The sequence below is a fragment of the Myotis yumanensis genome, unplaced genomic scaffold (assembly GCF_028538775.1).
Source record: "Myotis yumanensis isolate MYYU_CA2020_CCGP unplaced genomic scaffold, mMyoYum1.0.hap1 SCAF_3, whole genome shotgun sequence".
NCBI lineage: Eukaryota > Metazoa > Chordata > Mammalia > Chiroptera > Vespertilionidae > Myotis > Myotis yumanensis.
Window position 1 is genome coordinate 56,476,412 of NW_027223754.1, and position 19,476 is coordinate 56,495,887.

At 34.9% G+C, this 19,476-nt stretch overlaps 1 protein-coding gene across 16 annotated transcripts in view; it reads left to right on the top strand.

The window, feature by feature from the left end:
* The window catches only part of RBM26 (RNA binding motif protein 26), a 91,893-nt gene extending 72,443 nt beyond the window's left edge, over window positions 1-19,450 (top strand). For 11 of the 16 annotated variants that reach the window (XM_070408877.1, XM_070408872.1, XM_070408878.1 and 8 more), the window contains 4 exons: window positions 8,964-9,077; window positions 10,705-11,872; window positions 12,481-12,539; window positions 16,201-19,450. In XM_070408877.1, the coding sequence (XP_070264978.1) occupies window positions 8,964-9,077; window positions 10,705-10,794 (204 nt within the window). In that variant the 3' untranslated portion in view covers window positions 10,795-11,872; window positions 12,481-12,539; window positions 16,201-19,450. The remainder of the gene's footprint in view (window positions 1-8,963; window positions 9,078-10,704; window positions 11,873-12,480; window positions 12,540-16,200) is intronic. The other 5 variants (XM_070408873.1, XM_070408874.1, XM_070408875.1 and 2 more) reach the window with 5 other exon arrangements.
* The last annotated feature ends 26 nt before the right edge of the window (window positions 19,451-19,476 follow it).

The following is a 19,476-nucleotide window of genomic DNA, read 5'->3' on the forward strand; positions in this document are numbered from 1 at the left end:
CTTATGTGTTTTTTGTTCAGACTTATAGAGAAATAGATGCACCATTTTGTCCTTAGAAAAAATGCATTAAATGTTCTAAACAGTTAATTTAATGTGAATGAATTATTGGATGGTTTTCAGAAGTTTTAAATTGATTGTGGTCTAAATAAGTTTGAAAATACCTTCTAAATATTGATTTATCCTTTTTGTAGTAAATATTCCCTGCCAGCAAAATGGTACATTGTTGGGGCTTACCAGGTAGGGGTTGCTCTTGGGGCATTGTGGGTCTGATAAGTGTTAGAAAAGTATTCAGCTGAGCCTGTAATAACCTAGTTTCTAGATACTGGGGTGGGGATTCCTTATCATAGAGTTCTATTTTTATAAATCTAGTTTGTTTTTGTTTTTGTTTTTTTTTAATTAAATCTTTATTGAAGATTATTACAATTGTCCCTCTTTTTTTCCCCCATAGCTCCCCTCCACCTGGTTCCCACCCCACCCTCTGCCCTTACCCCTCTCCCCCCACTGTCCTCATCCATAGGTGTACGATTTTTGTCCAGTCTCTTCCTGCACCCCCCCACCCCTTTCCCCCTGAGAATTGTCAGTCCACTCCCTTTCTATGCCCCCTGTTCTCTTATATGCACAGGTTCATTCTGTTCATCAGATTTTTTATTCACTTGATTTTTAGATTCACTTGTTGATAGATGTGTATTTGTTGTTCATAATTTGTATCTTTACCTTCTTCTTCCTCTTCTTAAAGGATACCTTTGAGCATTTCATATAATACTGGTTTGGTGGTGATGAACTCCTTTAGCTTTTTCTTATCTGTGAAGCTCTTTATCTGACCTTCAATTCTGAATGATAGCTTTGCTGGATGAAGTAATCTTGGTTATAGGTTCTTGCTATTCATCATTTTGAATATTTCTTGCCACTCCCTTCTGGCCTGCATAGTTTCTGTTGAGAAGTCAGCTGACAGTCGTATGGGTACTCCCTTGTAGGTAACTGACTGTCTTTCTCTTGCTGCTTTTAAGATTCTCTCTTTGTCTTTTGCTCTTGGCATTTTAATTATGATGTGTCTTGGTGTGGTCCTCTTTGGATTCCTTTTGTTTGGGGTTGTCTGCGCTTCCTGGACTTGTAAGTCTATTTCTTTCACCAGGTAGGGGAAGTTTTCTGTCATTATTTCTTCAAATAGGTTTTCAATATCTTGCTCTCTCTCTTCTTCTGGCACTCCTATAATTCGGATGTTGGTACGCTTGAAGCTGTCCCAGAGGCTCCTTACACTATCTTCGTATTTTTGGATTCTTTTTTCATTTTGCTTTTCCGGTTGGGTGTTTTTTGCTTCTTCGTATTTCAAATCTTTGACTTGATTCTTGCGATCCTCTGGTCTGCTGTTGGGAGTCTGCATAATATCCTTTGTTTCAGTCAGTGTATGCTTAATTTCTAGTTGGTCCTTTTTTATAACCTCGAGGGTCTCACTAGATTTCTTGAGGGTCTCACTACATTTATCGGCGGTCTCACCAGACTTTTTGAGGGCCTTACTAAATTTATCGGTGGCTTCTAGACAGTTCTTTAAAGACCTTAAAAGTGTGGTTTTGAACTCTATGTCCAGCAGTTTGCTTTCCTCCATTTCTATCGTTTGTGTCCTGTTTCTTTGTCTCCGCATTTTTTATGCTTTCCTGTGTTGATAGAGTGGCTTTGTGTGCTAGGTGTCCTATAGGGCCCAGTGGCTCAGCCTCCCCAATTACCTGAGGTGGACACTCTTGGTGCACCCCCTTGTGGGCTTTGTGCACAGTCTTGTTGTAGTTAAGCCTGGATTGTTGTATGTAAAGCTGGGAGGAATTGACCTCCAGGCCCATTGGCTGTGAGAATCAGCTGTGTCTGCAGTGGGAGAACTTCTGTGCTGGAGACACCCCTCCGGGGCAAGACTTGCTTCAGTGGGGCTTTGGTGCTCACTGAGTCTGCCCCCTGAGTGTGTCCCTTATGGATCTGAGGAGTTGTAATCTGGATGGTCCCACTCTGACCATCGGGCACACTGGCTCCTGGATCTCTAAGGAGGTGCTAATTTAGCCTCTGCCTGAGGCTACCCAGTAGGAGCTCAGCTGTGAAGCAATGCAAGTTTCCGTGGGGCCTTGGGCCAGCTGCAGTTTGTTAGGTAATTTTCAGATTGCAAAGAGCCAGGCCTTTCATATGCAAAAGCCGACGCACAGCTTGGGTGGGGCTGGGGTCCCAGGGGATCAACAGGGCGGAGCAAACAGCTATGGCTGCCCTCAGAGGCCCCGCTTCTCAGTGTCCCGGCAATCGCTGCAAGCACCTCCGAGAGAAAGCTGCCCTCGAGTTCCGACCAATGCCAGACAATCCAGTTTCTCCCGTATGAGTCTGGGTCCCCAGAGACTCGCCCAGAACTGGAGTTCAGAGCAGTCGGGAGCTTGTGTCTCCCTCCCAGTTGAAAAAGACAACCGCGTCCTCAATTGCCAGCCCTTTCCGGGTGCGCCTCCGTACCTCTGCACTTTACTTCCGCACCTCCTCTGAGTCTCAGTGTGCTTTTCTCTTTCCTTCTAGTTGTAGAATTTCCACTCAGCCAGCCTTCCTGTGGTTCTGAATGATGTCCATTTTGTCTTTTAGTTGTATTTTTGAAGTGGTTGTGCGAGGCAGCAATTTCCGGTGTTTACCTATGCCGCCATCTTGGTTTCTCCTCTATAAATCTAGTTTTGAGCAATCTTTTATTTAGTAATCTTCCATTAAATAATGGCTTCAGTTATAATTTTCAGTGTAATATTAGATAAGTAGCTGAGTTTTATTTGCTTTCTAGGAAGTAGTCACAAATAGTTGTTGTACAGATGGTTACAATAATGTATTACCAAGTTTGTGGATTTAGTAACAATTTAAAAAATACGTACTACTTTTTTCTGCTTATGTGACTGAGGGGGGTTGGGAGAAAAGACCTAATTTTTGGAAGTTTTGCCCTTTCTAAGACTTTTGACATCTGCCTTCTTTCTTGAGTCTTGATTTTTCCATCTTGGATATATCTCTGTGTGTGTGTCCGTCCCCTAGTGAATTCAAAAGATCAGGGATTAATGTATAAGAAAGACTTTAGCACTGAATAAGTGACAGAATAATCTAGGTTAAGTTAGATCTAATGAGAGTTACCTTTTCAGGGTAAATACTATTGCTGTGATAAACATTTAGAATTAAGATATAGAAGTTGTTAAACCATAAACTCTTCCTTAGGCCAGCAGTTCTCAACCTGTGGGTCGCGACCCCTTTGGGGGTCGAACGACCCTTTCACAGGGGTCGCCTAAGACCATCGGAAAACACATATATAATTACATATTGTTTTTGTGATTAATCACTATGCTTTAATTATGTTCAATTTGTAACAATGAAATTGGGGGTCACCACAACCTGAGGAACTGTATTAAAGGGTCGTGGCATTAGGAAGGTTGAGAACCACTGCCTTAAGCCATAAAATTTCTTTAAATTTTGTAACATTCTATTTTAGAAGAGACTAGAAAATTAAGTTGAAGTTTTATCTTATACAGGCAGAGTATAGGCTAAAGAAGTGGTTTTTTAAAGATCTGGATTTCAGTAAACATTAGGCTTAGTAATTTAAAAATTAGTGTGTTTGACATAAGGATGCTAATTTTTAATTTTGTCAAGGAAGAATGCTTAAAAAGTACAAAAGAAGCATTTATCATCACCATCATTGTGTAAAATAAGGAAATTTAATACCAAAATGTAGATAAAGTCAAGATAAAGGATAGGCTTTCTCAAGAAACTTGTCAACCTTTGCTAATGTTTACTTATTTTTCTTATTTTCTGAACTCTTATTGTAGATTTATGAATGAATGTCTCTTTACGTTCTATAATCAGTAGATGCATAGTATTTCAAAGTGAAAGTACAGGAATAAGGTAATTGAGACATCTATATATATAAAAGCCTAAGCGACCAGAATGACCGGTACGACCGGTCACTATGACATGCACTGACCACCAGGGGGCAGACGTTCAACGCAGGAGCTCCCTCCAGGTGGTCAGTGCGCGCCCACAGCTAACTTCCTCTGGCCGGCCAACCTCCCATGGTCCCTCCCCCAGGCCCTGATCACTTGGGTTGGGACAGGGAACCGGGGATGGGTGGTGGCAGACGTGGCCCCTTTCCCAGGGGGGCAGAGGGCTGGCTCCCTCCTCAGGGCTGGTGGCCAACCTCCTGTGCCCCATCCCTCTGCCTTGCTGGCAGTCCTTGTTCAGCCTGCCGCCCACCCGCCCGCTGTAGTGGTAGTGCGGCAGCGAGGGAAGGAGGAGGGGGGGAGGCAGGGAACCATGTGGTGGCGGGGCGCCGGTGATGGCGGTGTTGGCATCTGGTGTCCATTCCTTCCGCACCCGGCCTGGCGACCGTCGCCTCCTCTCCAGCCTGCCCCTGATCAGCCTGGCCCCAATCAGCCCTGATCACGACCAGGCCCAGGGACCCCACCCGTGCACAAATTTCATGCACCAGGCCTCTAGTTCAAGTATAACAAGTGAAAAGGGAGAAATTTTCCCTAGGGAAAAAGATAAAAATATTTTAAGGAATAATAATATAAACAGAACACTTTTAGCTTTAGTCTAAGATGGTTATGATTTGATTTAGTTAGTTAGAAGATGGTTCCTGCTGTTGTATTTTCTATTTTCCTATCACCACTCTATGTACTAAAGTTGGATAAGTACCCAAACAGGATAGAAAACGTAGTTTCTTCTCATGACTGATTAGAATGATATTTTTCCTACTTTGAATTATTCCTATACCTCTGTAAGATACAAGGATCCAATTTTAGTAAAGGAACAGTTAAGTTCCTATTTTATAAGAATCAGTTCTAAACACAAAGAGGTGTATAACTTTTTATATCAAAAGGAAAGTGAACCTTGTTCTACGAGTGCATTTTTTCACACCCGTGCCTCAAACTGTTTTCAACAGATTACCTTGTGTTTCTCTCCTTAAAGTTTTACTCTATATTTAATCATACAGTTTGGCATTGTGTGGTGTGGTAAGGTAACATCAAAGAAATTTTTCTCTAGAGAATGGTGAGGATTTACTAATTCAAAACTTACAAAGTTACCTAGAACAATGCCTGGGGACATAGTAAACCTTCTTAATTCTGGCTATAATGTTAGCTATTATTAATATCACTATGGGTTTCTTTTCAGAATGAGAAATGATTGGAAACTGAATAGAGACAAGAAAGAGTAAATTACTTCAAAACTCTCATTCTTTATACCTGAAGGTAGAAATATAAAATTGGGTTCATAGAAGATAGTGCAACATAAGCAGTTAGTAGTTGATGGGGCTGACTGAATAAATACTAAATTAATAGCAAGAACAATATATGTAAGTGGTTTCAATTAAGAGAAATCAAATCATGTGTATAGAAGAACCTTTGTGTATGTTTTTACTGATTTACTTAACAGTTACTAAGTACTGCCATATGATGGGCAGTGTGCTACCAGAATTAGTAAATCTGTCTAAAACTTGTTGGAAAGTGGCCATGCAGTTTGAACTCAAGAGTTAAAGGAATGAAAGAATTCTTTCCCTGTAAGTTCTAAAAAATTAGAATTTACTTTCTTTTTAAATTTGTGGTCGTTTAATGTAACTCCTGCACAAACATTGTATACTGTGGTTATTACAAACATTAATAAACTTGGTTTTAGCCTTCTTTTAAAAATGAGCTTTAATCATATGGTACGTAAGGTACACTAGGATAGGATTGCAGCTTTAACTCTTATGACCTTAGGTCAGTTTTCCCACACTGTTTTTACAGAGCACTGATTCTACAAGAGCTCCCCTAACAAAGAATTCTTCTGTCAGATAAGTTTGTGAAAAGCTGCATTTTGTATATTTTATTTAGATTCACAACCTAAATTGACTTGTAAAGGCAGAAGGTAAACACTTCTGTTTAATTTTGTTTAACCCCATTTTTTCAAAATGTTAATTATTTCCAGAACCATTTTCCAGGTAAGATATTGAACCCATCACATAGGTAGCTACTTTCCATACTTTTTTCTTCCTCCATCATTTGTCACATCTTCAGACTTTTTTTCCTTCTGTTCTGTGTATGACTGCAAACTTTGATGATGTGCAAGAATAAATAGGCAAAGGGCTAGAGCAAGCCTATGAATAAAGTGCTTGAGCTTTTAAATATAGTTTTTTTTCATTTCATAATGTGAAAATTAGAGAGACTTGTGAAATGAACCCCCATATACTCATCATAAACCTTTAGTTAGTACCCACTTGCAGCCCATCTTATTTTGTCTATATCTCACCCACTGTAATCCTCTTTGTCTTTATTTTAGACCCACTCTCAGTCATCATATCATTTCACCTGTAAACATTTTAGTGTGTCTCTCAATGTTAGAATCTTAAAAAAATAAAACACAATACTCTTACTAGACCTAAAAAATGATTGATATTTCCTAGGCATTATTAAATACCCAGTTAAAGTTTACATTTCCCTGGTTTTCTTAAAATTTTTTTACTCATTTTATTTAAGGATCCAAAATAAGATTTATATTTTGAGATAGCTTGATTGGTATTATACCATCATAACTTATAGCTTGAAACATATTATGGGTATTGGTCCATTGTTCTCAGTTATTTATGTACTAGAGGCCCAGTGCACGAAATTCGTGCACTTGGGGTGGGGGTTCCCCAGCCTGGCCTGTGCCCTCTCACAGTGCGGGAGCCCCGCGATGGATCTCCCCAAAGAGATAGGCCCCGCCCACCCATCTGGGGCTCCTCAATGGATTGCCCCAAAGAGGTAGGCCGGAGCCGGTGGTCCCGCCTCCGCGCCACACACACAGCGTCAAGTCCCCGCCCACCCACGCACCTCGCTGCGCACGCAGCCCCGCCCACCCTTGCGCACCCACTGCGCACGCTGCCTCCTGGTGATGGATTGTTATGGCATGAGGGCATCGCGGTGTGAGGGTGTGATGACCACATAGTCTTTTATTAGTATAGATTATCCCATTTTTGTGGCTAGTATACAAGTTCGTTAACAGTCCTTTTGACAGAATCCTGATGGGTTATGATAGTGTTTTTGCATTCTGGTATGAAAAGTGTTCTGAGTTCATCTTAGACATTTTCTCTTCAAGACCTGAAAGCTGGCCATTTCTCTAAGGAGCTCTGATTGTTTTTACAGAGCAAAGTTTTTTTGAAACCACAGTATAAGTACTACAGATGTTTATTACTACTGTGTACGTTACAGTCACTAATTCTTTTCAGTGATCGTAGCTGGGAGTGAAAAAAATATATGTACATTCATACACACATGTACACATATACTTATACCCATATTCACATATACCCTGTACAAATAAAATAAATTCAAAGCAACTACTGATATGTTCCATTTAATTCTGAACTTTAGGAGTTTTATGCACACATGCATATACACACATATATGTATACATAGAGGTAGGTAGGTAGGAAGAAAGAAAGAGCCTTTACTAATACTTGTAAATTAATTCTGGATTATAAGGGTTTTATTTAATCTCAGGGGTCTTCATAGCTCTATCTTCTTTTTTCATGCTGAAAACTCAACATTTCACTGACACCAACATAATTAGTTATGTGCTCTATATGTAAGTCTGAAAATAAAAATACCACCTTTACCATAAATAATATAATTTCTGGGAATAAAAGTTTAATATTCTGAGTTCTTTTTTCCTTATAGTATACTAAAGGCCCGGTGCATGAAATTTGTGCATTCGGGGGGTCCCTCAGCCCGCTCTGCACCCTCTCACAGTCCGGGAGCCCTTGGGGAATGTCTGACTGAGTGGGCCTAAGCTGGCAGTTGAACATCCTTAGTGATGCCACGAAGGTGGGAGAGGCTCCTGCTACCACCGCTGCGCTTGCCAGCCTTGAGCACAGTTTCTGGCTGAGCAGCGCTCCCCCTGTGGGAATGCACTGACCACCAGGGGGCAGCTCCTGCATTGAGCATCTGCCCCCTGGTGGTCGGAGCGTGTTATAGTGACTGGTTGTTCTGCCATTCGGTTGATTTGCATATTAGCCTTTTTTATATAAGATGTAATAGCTACAGCTTGAAAAATTACAAATTGTTTCTGGACTTAAATCTCATATATATGTACTTTAAAAATTTTTAGTTATATGACATTGTGAGGAGGCCATGGACTCAAAACTCCTGGGCTGCATTTTATTAGACATGGAATCCTTTAGGTTTGTCACAAACTTATATGTGCAGATTTAAAATTTATACCTGGGGACTTTAATGTCACACAACTCATGGTCATGTTACTTTAATTTGAATCCACTATTTCCAAAGCAGCCAGTTAATGCAGCAAGTATTTAGACTTTACTATTTACTAATAAGTTTTATATGCAATTCTGGAAGCTTTGTAGAAACTACTTTATAGAAAAGTTCCGTATTTTTCCTTCATTGAGATATTTATATTTTATAATAGTGATATATCAATTTGTGATCATGTGATATAACATAAAAATAATGTGATACTTTATGCATGCAAAATTATTTTAATTCTATTAAAAATTTCTAGTTTATAGTTACTATATATGTCATTTATAAGAATTAAAATGCAGAAAAATACATTTAGCCTGTTGATTCTAACTTAGACTTTGATTCAGGATCTTGAAGTACTTTGAGACTATTGCCTTAAATGGCAATTATTATATTGTAAACATAGAGACATAGTTTTTCTAGTCAAATAATGGCGAGTACTGAATTAGCTCTAATCAATTGTGAGAAATTGTTCTTGTTTTCTTTTTAAAGGAATTTCCCATCCCTAGGCTAATTTTAGAAATAACCATATAAAGCAAATTATTATAAGTAGTAAATAGTTATTCAGTAAATAACCACAAATCAAATTAATAGACAGCTATCTTCACTGTGTTTAGGTGAGTTAATTTAAATATTAGGTGCTATAATATTTTTTTCTTCAGAAATTATTAATGTTCTATATTCCAATGTTCTTAATTATTTTAGGCTGCAGTTCATGGAGCTCGTTTCAAAGGGCAGGAACTAAAACTGGCATGGAATAAACCAATAACTAATATTTCAGCTGTTGAAACAGAAGAAGTTGAACCTGATGAAGAGGAAGTATGTTTGTTTTTTTCACTTGGTTTTGCCCTTAAATGTTCACATTTTTATATAAATTGTGATTTTATGGCTGTGATTTTTAACATAAAACTTTTATTCCTGAGCCATATTTCAGGCAGGGGATATCAGATAAATGCAGACAACTTTAAATTTTCTGGATTAATGAAATCTGTGGATTGCTAATCCAAAAAGAATATATGCAAATCATACACACACACACACACACACACACACACACTCACTCACTCAGTTTTCATTTATTCTTAAAAGAATAATTATTTGTTAGATTTTTTATCCATAGGAAATCTTGTAATATTTCAAGTTTTAAAGTATATATTCTCAATTGCTTTATTAACATTTCAGGTACTTTTTATTTTAATTCATATTGTTTTAGTTCATTAGAATGAATGCCTGGTATATGGTAGATACTGTGATAGGCATAAAAATGAATAAGACACGGTCCCTATCATCAAGGAGCTTATAAACTGGAAAGGGGGTGGTGCTGACAGACACATAAGAAACAAATTATAATAAAAGGCAGACTGATATGCTGAATAAAGATTTGAACAATATGCTGTTGGAATCCAAAGGAAGGAGTGATTATTTCTGTCCATAAGAATCTTGAAGGAGTTGGTGACCTTGGAACTGAACCCTAAGTGATAATAAAACTTTCCATAAACCAAGAGCTTGGACGGGGAATATAGTTGAGAGGCATATTTGAGCAGAGGGATAATTGTTGTAGAGATTACATTTTTCTTGGGTAACAGCAGTTAGTCTGAGACTTGTGAGCATAAAGACCAGTGAGCCCTTTGAACAACCCCAGACTTAAAAATAAGCAACTCTATTTGTTTAATCATGAAATAAGCTGTAGGAGAGAGTTGAGGAAGTTAAAAAATAAAGATAAGGTAGGGACACTAAACAAACACATGTTTTATCTCTGTTAGCTTATCAGTGTCACTTCATTTTGTTTGAAGAGCATTCAAGGCTGTTAACACATATCCATAGTCAAATGCAAGAATAAATTGTGTGTTTTGAAACTCATATACATGATTTGTCATTTTATATTTTAGATTATACCTTTGTCCTTCCATGAGTTTGAATTGAATGGGGAGAAAAGCAGGAGAGCTCCTGGTATTAGGTATTTTGAAAAGCAGTCTGAGAAGCTTTTATGAAAGGAATGGAGAAAAGGAATGCTATAAAGAAAATGTTTGTTTACGTACAGTAGAAAATCTGGATAGACTTTTATACAACTTATTGGTTGATTTAGTGTCCAGCATTAGGGTAAGTCAGAGAAGACTTACTGATGTTTTCTTTAAAAAAAAAAAGATAATAAACAATGTTTTGTAGGTATAGAGAAGATAGCATTATTTGGTAAAGAGAGGCAGGAGAAACGGCATGTATAAAGGCTTACTTTGATAATTCTTTAGTGTCTGTTTGATGCAAGCAATAGAATAGATACTGTAGAGAAACCATTGAGTCAGTAAAGGTTGCTTTTTATTTCTTGAATGTCCTAGCTATAGCAATACCTTTTGTATTCGACTCTGTTGAGAGAAATCAGTATTTAAAAGTGTCACCTTTTTTCTTTTCTTTTTTTTGGGTAAATTCCTAAATGCATTTTAACCTAAAGTTTCAGGAAGAGTCTATGGTGGATGACTCATTACTTCAAGATGATGATGAAGAAGAAGAGGACAATGAATCTCGTTCTTGGAGAAGATGATTTGACTGATCATTGATCTGCACATGCTAGAACTCTACCTGTGTTTCATTAGTATTATCTAATGTACTTTTACATATTTGTAAAAACAATTTTTGGTAAATGTGATGAAGATGGATTTCACAAATAGAAGAAAAGAAAACTACCTTCTGATCCTGTATTTTGAAAGATTGATGTTTGCATTTTATTTCAGTAAACAATTGCTAAAGACATCACACTAGAAACATGCAATGTTTTTATTACATACTTCTACTGAACAATACAGAATTCTTCGGGTTCTTTGTAATTTAATGAATAGGTCTGAAAACTTATGACCAATACTTGTAATAATTTAGAGAAATTTGTTTTACTCCAAATAAGGAATGAATTTGCATTTAAAATCTTAATGAATGTTTTCAAAAATGAATAGATAACATAGTACTCTAACTAAAGTCTCCAAGTATGTATTCATAATATTACATAGTAGTATGCTTAGGCTTTACTATGTATTAGCCTTTTGTTGGACTTGTGTATGTATTTTACCATATGGGTTTCAATGATAATGGTGTATGACTGCTTTGCATATGACTCTCCTTATGCATTCAGATGTTTAAAATAAAGTGGAATGGTCTTTTAAAAAGAAAAGAAAAGAAAAAAAAAAGCAATGACAAAAAAACAACAACACACAACCAAGACGATGTTCTTTGATTTAAAAAAAAAAAAGATAAAAAGAAAGGAAAAAAAAAGTTAAAATAGACCATTCCTGATGGTGATCTACCCTTTCCCCCAATTATCACAAAAGGAGCTATAATCACTAACTTATTCTTAGTAATAATGGTTACTGATACCTTTATTATAATGTACAATCCAATGTTTAAAATTTATACCACTTCAGTTTGGTTTGATCCTATAAATTTTCAACAGATGTCTTAAAATTTAAAAGCAGGCTGATTAGTTTGGAACCAGACTTCAAGTAGAGCTAACATTTGGTGAATAAGAAAACCATCACATTACATTTTGGATGTATGAAAGAAAACTTGACCATTTGAAGATGTATGAATAAAGAAATGTACTATAGATACTACTTTAGGAAAACAGTTTGGTAAGTGTTTCAGTCTGATATTTTAAGTGTGCGTTTCCTATATTTGTATAAAAATACTTGACATTTACAACATTGTGATTTTTAAGTGGATTTCTCTGGCAAGTGAACGTGATCACTTAAAGTTGATACAGGATATAAATGCATTCTTTGTAGAATGAAGGGGTGGGAGGATACATATTTATATTTTTAAATTCATCATTTTGTTTACAAGTATTTCTGCCCCTCCTGAGATTATAGTGATTATATTAAAAGTCACATCAAAAACATAACTTTCTTTCCATACTGTGGTCCTCATAATCACAAACTGTAATTCCACCACCCACACTCTTCTACCAGTGGAGTGACTAGTGGATTTTTTCCATACTTAGGGTTAAAGTTATATAATGTTCTTGATGGTAATACTATTTCATAGGAATGTTTTGACTTGCAATTAGTGCATATGTTTATATTTAAAATGTCAAAGTCAGATTTCTTTTGTGCAAATAGTGACTTTACTCAAAAACTTCTTCACTATCCTTAGATCTAAGATAGATTTTTGTGTAGTCTCTTCTATATTGACTATATACTATTCTGATTTGTTAGGTAAGTTTGTTTTCTTTTCTTTTTAGTAGTCGTGAAAGGTGCCAAATTGGCAGAGGCTCACGTTTCTTCTTTTTACACCAAACAGGTATTATAAAGAAAAAAAAATATATTTCAAAGGCCAGTTAAATCTCCATGCTGATTTTTGGCTTTATAATTTGATTAGTAAATTTTAGCCTGATATTTTTAAAATTACTGTAAAATCCCTTATTATGTAACTGAAATTACCTATTATTTAAATTCACAAATAGGTAATTACTCTTCCTAGTTTTACATTCTCTAGTAACCTAAAATTAAAATGTTTTAAGCCATTTGCTGTGAATGAATCAGAAGACAAGTATATATCAGTTTGGTCCAGAAGTATGGGGATTAAATATTAGCAACTTCATTAGATTCACAATTATATTTTTAGCAATGATTTTAATTGTAAATATTACTTAGATTTTCATTGCTATTGAGTTTTTAAAATTAATATGTTTATAAGTTCTAGTAGTCTACATGTACTTTCATCTATTCTCATTCAAAACTTAAGCTATCCCTTTAAATCAGCTGTTAAATTTCCATTTTACAGATAAGGAAATTTGGGATAATAGAGATGGAATGACTTGTCCAAACACTGCTAGTCATGGAAAGGCTAGAATTGAATGCACTCATTCTGATTTCAGTGCCAGCTATAGTTTTTTAAAAACTATATTGCTACCTCCTTTCTAATTGATTGAGCATGAAATCGTGTGCAATAAATGTGTAGTTCTTGCACAATATTAGTGGACTTCTTGGTCATTAGCCAGTTCATGACTTTACTCTCCCTTTTAATACAGCGCTTTGTTCATATCTCTGTTACAAGTACTTATATTGCAATATAATTTATCTGGTTTATATGTCTGTCTTCCCCATTAGATTACAAGCTCCTCTAGGAAGGGGACCATGTCTTATTCATCTTTTTATCTCTAGTGATTATCACAAAGCCTGGCTCATAGTGGGCACAAAGATGTTTGTTGGATGAAATAATGAATGAATGCACATTTGAATCTCCAATAATGGAGTGACAATTACCTCCCTTGTCAATTCTTATCAATTTTTCAAAAATATCTCTTGAAGCTCTTCTCAGTCATTGGGACCGTTTTGCTAAAAATTGCTACAGTTAGGTATTGCACCACTGGGGTTACTAATGCTGATAGAGGAATACACAGGGTCTGTGGAATTTCCATAAACTAAGCCATTAATGTTTTTAGAGAGTTAAATGTTGTAGCCAGCTTCAGAAGTAAAATGGCCTTTTGGTTTCTATTAGTATGTAAGAATAGAAATGGCAAGGGTCACTAATCTAGTCCATCCCACTGTTTTTTATATCTAGTCCATTCCCTAGTTTAGAGTACTGGAAAAGGGTTAAGAGATTTAGCTTTTGGTCCCAGCTCTATAACTCACTCTGTGGCCTTAGATAAGTCTCTTAACTTATCCAGGGCAGTTTCCTTGTCTGTAAAATGAAAGTGGTTGGACTAGATGATCTCTAAGTTTCCTTTCACATTTATAGCTTCCCTGGTGTATATTAGCGTTTAATCTAAAACAATTTAATATATCTATACCAGTTCTACATACTTGTTGCTACTGTTTCTGTCTTATCAATTGAAACAATTTCAATTTGGTTATGATAATTCATATTATGTGTCTTAGTACAGTTTTATATATAGTATTCTCAAATGCTTGCCTTTGCTGGCACAAATTTCATTTAGCCTATGAAGTATGGATTAACTTCTGTATTCACTAGCACTTTTCCTTTCTGCTTATAACTCTTCCATTCACTTCTGAATTCAAAGTTTAAAACTCTTTCCTATTATAATATGCTACCTAAAACTTGAAACACATTTTTAAATACAGTTCTCTTATTAAGTATAGATCTGGGCTGAATTGGGAGTGAAAAAAGGATTGAGAATAATGTAGTTAACTACTGCTTACAGGAAAAAAATTAAGGAAAATTATGTATTATTGGATAAAAGATTGATTAGGATTACTTCAAGGGATGGTTGAATTGTCATTTTACATATTCAGTATTTTATGTCTCAACCTAAGCAGTGTTGTTTTAAATGTTATTGGATAATTGTAACATTTTAAAATTTAATTTTAGTATTTAACCAATGCCCAAGCATTTATTGAAATCATGTTGTAGGAATGGGAGAGTATTGCATAGTGCTTGTTTTATTGCAATATGATCAAATGTATCAATTAGTAGTTTACTGTGAAGACAAGATTTCACTGTGTTAGCTGATTATCTGTAGAAAGAATGGCTGAGTTTAATTGAAGGAAATTTCCTGTTACTAGAACTGTTTTATGAAGAGTATATTTCCAATCTTAATTGGAACACTAATCATTGACTCTAAAGGTTATATAGAAAGGAAGCAAACAGTTGCTTGTTTGGTTATGTTAAAATATCAATGGTTATCTTACAGTATTATCAAACCTTATCATCTATATTTTCATTTTCCCCTTACCTACAATGTGAACTAATTATAGAAAATTATTTTTACTTCTTCTAGAATTTATATAAAAATTTAAGCTTTTTTTTTTTTACATCCCTTACAAAAATATTTTAGCCTTTTAAAACAAAAAATATCCTGCATGAAATTCTGGGTAATTAAGTAATTTCACTTTTTGGTCTTTCAGGGTTTTTCTTACTCTTCTAAAACCCTATAAATTAAAAGTGGAAATTTAACCTAGTATTAAATCATGAGTGTATAACATTTGTCAGGCAGAAAGAAAAATGTCCTTTTCCCAGACTCAGGAACTACCTTTTTCTTGTTAACTTCTTGAACTGGCTAGTTGCTCTAAGGTATGTACGCAGGCTTTTAGAGAAGAGTAATTTTCTCTCTCTCTCTGATTATTATATACCTGTCAGATGACAGCAGATAATTTCCAAAATAGCTACCTAAAAGTTCTCAAATTTTGGTGAACATGACCGCCATGCTCAGTAATTTCTAATGAAAACATTGTTTAGTTGAAAAATGTCTAATTTGGTAAATAATTTTCTTTCAGTTTATAAGTATTATGTTATTCATTACTTAGTGTAATTGAAAGCATTTTTTACTTTACTTTTCTGGAATCAGTTTATTATAGTTGTTCCTATCCCTGTTTCCTTGTTACTTCATTTCATCTACCTACTCATCTCCCCATCATACAAATTAGCCTTCTTGTGTATACCAAGCACTGCCTCATTTTGATGTGTTCCTTTTATTTATTTTTGTTAATCATTGTGCTTAGTATAGAATTTTATGTCATATAGTGTGACTAAAGAATGACATAATTATCATGTGGAGTTTAAGGTAATTAGATGTACCCTGCAACTACTTTGAAATTTTGGGGAAACTTAAGATAATTGTTTTTGTTTTCATTTTTATATGTAATACCTTGGAATTTGCTCATGATTTTTTCAAATTACTTTGCCTACCGATACCTCTATAAAATTTGCTATCTGGTCAGTTACTACATTTCCTAACCATAATTTTTAGATGATAGACGTGTTGTAGAGCTGTGATCTTTGCAGCTTAATGTTTTAAGGAAGCATAATGCACCTCAGAGGTTTCATTAAAAAATCAAGCTGATTTTTAAAATAGATCTGTCTACAACTTTGATTTTGATCCTTTCTCAAGTAGACCTTTTTTTAAGTTTAGAAAAATTGGAGATCAGTTTATGGTGTGATTCAATGTTTAGATTCATTTATGATTTTCAGAGTTTTTTTTAATAGTCTTCTCTTTTTCCAGCAGAGAGAGATCATCATTGCCTGAATTTAGCTTTGTGACTACAACAGCAAGATCTGTTCCTGTCTGGAGACGACTGTTATAATAACTCTATTATTTTATGTTTGCCTTTTATCAATTTGAATAGATGTTTACATGTACTATAATTAGCATTTTATCTTTACAGTTCTCTAAGGGTACATTTGAGTCCAGAAGTATATCTGAGTGTGTGCTTTGTCTGACCTTATTCTTAAATGTTTTCTCCCCTTTACTTCCTTTTTTTTTTACACCATAAGAAGACAAAAGACCTCTTGGTTTCCTACTATGGCAAAAGTTCAGTCTCAGTCAACTTCAGAATTGTGTCTAGGAAATCTATAAAGCCATGATGCTGTGTTAATTAACACAAACAATTTAGAATGAAGAAAATGATTGAAAATTTAAGCATGGGTATACTTTTAAATTTTCTGGGTTTTAAAAGGTTATATTTCTGGGGTTAGAATAGTCAGTTAAATATTTTGGACAGATGGTAAAATACTTTTTTTTACACACACTTGCCTATTTCTTCTAAATATATTTACTCAAGTTGTTCCCAAGACCACTTATCTGAATAATTTTAAAGTCCTTAGCTCTTTAAAACCAACAAGGAGACTATTTTTCTTTCTTTTCAAGTATTGCAGGATGATGACCTGTGGAGTATAAATATTGAAAAATATCTATTAAATGTCTAGTTTACAAGTTTTTCCATATTTTCCTCACAGTCAAGACATCAAAGACAATCTTGAAAGCAAGGGGAAAGAATATTGTGTGTCTTACATTGTTAAAGACACTATAATTTTCCTATTTTAAAAAGCATATGCCCATATTATTAGTAAGCAATTATTAATATTACTACTAGTGTTAATAATATGGCATAGAATTATTTATAGAACATGATTTAATTTAACCCAGGTATTTACCAAAAACACTCCTTTTATAATGGGTGCCATTAAAAAAGTTTTCAAAATCAGTTTTTGAATATTTCTTCAAATTCTCATGAGACATTTGAGAAAGAAGTTATTCTTGGTACAAACTCTTTATTAGGAAAGTCCAAACTACACTTGATTCTGTTCACCCTTGTCCATGCTATATTTTCACATTTTTTTGCGTGCGAAGTTGACTATTCTGTAAACACTTTATTGAGTGTGCATTGCCTCTGTCTTCATGAAAAATAAAAAGAATGAACACATTTATCATAATGTAAATGATCTATTTTGATCCACATTAGTTGGAGACAGCATGATTAATATGAGGCTTGGTTTGAAGGAAAAGTACAGACTTTGGAAGGTATTTAAACATAATTATGACCTACTAGTATACAAGGCCTTTTTAAAATTAAACTTTAGTTTTAATTTGCAAACTATCATATAGCGAGTTTGTAAATATTTTTTCAGATTAATTCAGTATTTTTTCAAGGAAAGATGCTCTGCCCATCTAATAGTGGTTTCCGTGCTAGGTTAGAAACCTAAAGAACGTTTTCTGAGACCATATTTGCTGTTAACAATTCTAGTTGGTTAATGGATGTGGACCACATACTACTACCCTCAACTTTATTTTGTCATCTTCCTGTTTTTCCCTTGCCTTAAAAACAAAATAAAGCAAAACAAAATGAACTACCATTTGAATCAGAGTCAAGGTGATTTGATTCTCATTAAGATCATTGCGCTTTTTGGAAATTGCTGTGAGATCCAGTAGATCAGTTAAGTAGTTAAATTCCCATATGTTGATTAATTAAAGAAGGATTTTTATTTCATTTTCCTGAATAAGATTCTCATGAAGCTATGTGTAGATAACTGTACAGAATCACTTGTGTAATTGAATGATGCAGTTTACCGCTGCATGATTGCATTATGGAAACCTTTTATATATCTATATTTTTAATATACTTGGATTTTACACTATTAGCTGTTCTAGTCATGCTATATTTGTTTTTTAAAATAGAGTTTATAAATATTTATCTCAAAATACAAATTGATTGAATATTTTGGTCTTGTTTACAAGATAAATAAGTGATGCAGCCCCAAAGTGTCTTAGGAAAAAGTCATTGGTGCTATAAAACCTTTCAATATCATTTTTGAATCTGTTGTTTGGACTGCTAGGCTTTCATCTATGATTGCTTTTAACTTATTTTCTTCTAACAGCATAAGTAGAAAAGTGGTCTGTGGTGAGTAAAGAGCCCAGTCCATTAGAAAATACCCCATAATTTAAAGATAAGCAGAATGACGTACTTATTTTTGCCCAGCTTCCCCAAAAGAAATTGCTTCTTCAGCTTATCACTGGCTCTTTCGATGGGAGGAACTGTGTTAACCTGGCTAGAATTAAAAAATGAAACATTCAGCATGGCTCAGTTTTCCTATATTTCAAATAGAAAACTTTTCTAGTCTGAAAATATGGTGTAATCCTGCTCTGCTTTAAATTCCCATTTGTCTTTTACTCAACAGGAGGCAGGGTAATTCTTAAATATTTATAGAACATTTGATGAGTTGGAAAGAGATGTATTATTTACATTGTACAAGTTTTGTGTTAATGTGTAGATTGTTTTCTCCATCTACAAAACTTTATTCCAGCACCTTAGTGAATGTTCTTAAGATACAATTTTTTAAGTATCAGCAAAGCATTCGTAGGTGTTTATTTTTTATTCTTAGAATCCTGAACCTGTTCTGGGTGTGATAGAACATGTCTGGCACAAGATTTCCTTTAATAAGTGGTTTAATTTAACTCAACTTCTGTGGATTGTTGAACTTAAAACACCAAAGGAATCTTTTCTTGTCTGGAGACTGGATTGTTCCAGTTTTTAATACCTGTGCCCATAAGTATCCATTTCATGAATGCGTGTTGGCATGGGGAAAAATTCCCTGCTCTTTGAGTGAGCGAAAGAAATTGGTTAAGCTGTAGCAGCTTTTTTTTTTAATTTAAGTATGAAAACTTGAACTTGAAAAAAGTAAAACTTGAACTAGAAAACTCTTGTATGCTTAGAATGTTTATAGTATTACATGTTTATGTGGGGTTGTCAAACATTTTTATTTATAGTTGAATTATGTTTTGTTAAATATCCATAATGTTTATTATTTTTATATTTTGAAAAAATTTTAAATAAAATAGTCTTACTTAAAAGCAGTTGTTAACTTTTTAAAATTGTCCTCCATGTTGCATCAATAGAAAGAAAAATGTGCAGCCCTCAGGCATTGCACAATTGAGAATTCTGGAAATGTTTAAATAAAGAAATGGCTTCACATTGCCTCTTTCCCTCTTTGCCCTCCATTC